The sequence below is a fragment of the Sinocyclocheilus anshuiensis genome, unplaced genomic scaffold (assembly GCF_001515605.1).
Source record: "Sinocyclocheilus anshuiensis isolate Anshui unplaced genomic scaffold, SAMN03320099.WGS_v1.1 scaffold620, whole genome shotgun sequence".
Classification (NCBI taxonomy): Eukaryota; Metazoa; Chordata; class Actinopteri; order Cypriniformes; family Cyprinidae; genus Sinocyclocheilus; species Sinocyclocheilus anshuiensis.
The window spans coordinates 110,319-113,127 of record NW_015557087.1 but is presented as its reverse complement, the minus strand read 5'-3'; the positions used below and the strand labels follow the sequence as shown (position 1 = coordinate 113,127).

Genomic DNA, 2,809 nt, shown 5'->3' with positions numbered 1-2,809 from the left:
TGTATATATATATATATATATATATATATATAAAATATAGATAAAAGATACAGTTATAAATATACAAATAAAAATAAATGTACCATAATATGGCTAGTTGGTATAGTAAGAGCAAAGGGCTTGAGTTTTATACATAATTCTATACATTTTAATTAATTAATTTTTTTATGAGATGTTGCCAAGGATTATCATTTAGTGCTGTAATGGTAGTATATGAATATTGCCCAATAATGTTATTATTATTATTTTATTATTATTATTATTTATTTATTTATTTTTTGTATTGTAGTGACCCATAATTAATAGTCAATTACAGTTACTTTCATTATCCTTGTGCCTCTACAACTATTAAGACATTCAGGTCTGTGATCTGCTAAATGCTTTAATCAAAATGTGGTGGTAATGCTACTCTGTAGATTGAACAGCTGCGTGCAGAGCTCATGCAAGAACGATCCTCCAAACAAGACCTGGAGCTGGACAAAAACGCTCTGGAGAGACAGGTACGCCACATGACCATTGAACAGTATGGCAAATCTATAGTCATACTGTATGCTGCATTATCTTTGCCTGAGTTTCTGTGATAACAAGAATGATAAAAGTGTTTCTTTTTTAACTGCACAATATATTCCTTCAGATTGGCCACCAGGTTTCATCTAATCTGCATCTCTTTCAGATAAAGGATTATAAATCTCGTGTAGCTGAGATGGAGGGCCAGTCACGTTCCTCTACTGGTGTGTCTCAGCTGGAGAGCAAAATCCAGGACCTTGAGGAACGATTGCGTGCAGAGGAGAGGTAAATAAAAAAGGTCCTAATGAACTGCGGTTCTAAAACCACTGCCATGAAGTGGCAGAAACAATTACATTAACCATAAAGCACTACAGAATGCTTGAGAAAAGCACTCTTCTTTAATTGAAAGCACTTTATGCTGCTAGAAAATACACAGACTGTAGACAATGCAGTCCATATAGTGGTTCGCGAAAACTACCACTCCTACTTTACAGTTTTTCTCAAATGCTAAAACACATTTCACAAACAAAGAAAAATGTGTTAAGATTTATGAGAACGGAGGATTGTGTTTTGTGAATTGTGTCTTCATGTGAAATGTGTTTATGATATTGGAAAATGATGGCTAGATTTAGTAAATGTGTTTAGACAACTGGTCATTTGGTTTAGAGGATTGGCTTTTGTGTTTTAGCATTTGAGAAAACCTGTAATACTACTACTAATTTTGGATGTTTAATTTTTTAATAAAACAACACTGGGGGAATTGTCAGCAGGTGTATTTGCTTGATTAGATTTTAATTTGCTCTGCCAATATTTTTACTGGCCCCACCAGAGTAAATAATTTAATTAAATGGAAAAAAGTTAGGTTTTATTTACAAAAAATATAACAAAAACTAAATTTCACAACATTAAACAGCACCTGAACAATAAGAAAACTTTCAGTACACTTCAAGTTTAGGACGTCCTGAGGTTCAAGCACATTCAATTCAATTCAATTCAAGTTTATTTGTATAAGCACTTTTCACGATACAAATCGTTGCAAAGCAACTTTACAGCAAATTAAGTTTCTACAATATTTAGTGGTAGCTTATCAGTGGTGACTGTCAGTTAATATAGTTGTACGTGTTTTTGCAGAGAGAAGAGCTCTGTGGTGTCCTCCCAGCGACGGTTGGAGAGGAAACTAAAGGAGTTGAACATCACCCTGGATGAGGAGAGACAGCAGCACACAGAGCAGAGAGACCAGGTGAAGAATACACACGTTACATGTGCATATATAGAGCAGTGTGTGTGATGATTGGTGTATGTGAGAGACCCGTGGAGTGTTTCTGTGTTTAATGCTGTGTGGTTCTTCAGCTGACTCTGCGTGTGAAGGCTCTGAAGAGGCAGGTGGATGAAGGAGAGGCAGAAGCAGAGCGGCTGGATGGATTGAGGAGGAAGGCCATCAGAGAAATGGAGGAGATGCAGGAACAGAAGGAGGCGATGCAGTCCAAAGTCACGGCACTAGAGAATGAACTCAAGTATGTGTGTGTGACTGAGAGAGAAGATAATGGTGGTTTTGATGTGTTTGGTTCAGTGTGAAGCAGCCACAAAACAAACCAAAACCACAGAAGCTGAGTGAGGAAATAACTTGTGACACGTCAGTCATCCTTTACATTTGCGCCTCATATGTTTATTTTATCCATCGAAAACTTGAAGCATTTCTTGAAGGTTCAGAAGATTATTTAAATCAAGGCAAAAATTTAATGAATATACATAAAAAAATGTGTACTCACGCCCCCTTTCCCAGAGAACCATTACCTATTACCATTGTTTTAAATCTCAAATGACACTCCTATATTTGCCCCCAGTTATATGACATTCACTTTAAACACACATGAAAATGTACATGGCTCCTACACAGTGTTCAGAATAATATTGCTAGTATTTTTCATATTAATTCTATTAATAATAACATATTAATTACAAATATTTTCATCCTGTGGCCCACTTGGAAGTTTGCTTGAGGCCCCCTAGTGTGTCACAGCCCCCAGGTTGAGACCACTCTTCCAAATAATAGTAAAAATTTAATTAAATTAAATAATTTAAAGCCTAAAAACCTGCATGTATAATAATTACACAATTAAAAGTTTAGATTTTTTCTTAGACACTACTGTTAAATAGTATTGTTTGTTTTTTTCTCTCTCTCAGGAGGAAGATCCAGCAGGCCCGACAGTCAGCTCTGGAGTCTTCAGTGCTCAGCTCTGATGATGATGATGATGATGGATTGTATGATCATTCCAGCATAACCTCCATCCTCACCGAGAGC

General features: G+C 36.1%; 1 protein-coding gene across 1 annotated transcript in view; it reads left to right on the top strand.

Annotated features, from left to right (window-relative positions):
- LOC107677031 (cingulin-like) overlaps positions 1-2,809 on the top strand; it is a 25,379-nt gene that overhangs the window by 12,993 nt on the left and 9,577 nt on the right. The window contains exons 17-21 of the mRNA XM_016471818.1: positions 417-500; positions 674-792; positions 1,639-1,747; positions 1,858-2,021; positions 2,692-2,809. Of these exons, the coding sequence (XP_016327304.1) occupies positions 417-500; positions 674-792; positions 1,639-1,747; positions 1,858-2,021; positions 2,692-2,809 (594 nt within the window). The remainder of the gene's footprint in view (positions 1-416; positions 501-673; positions 793-1,638; positions 1,748-1,857; positions 2,022-2,691) is intronic.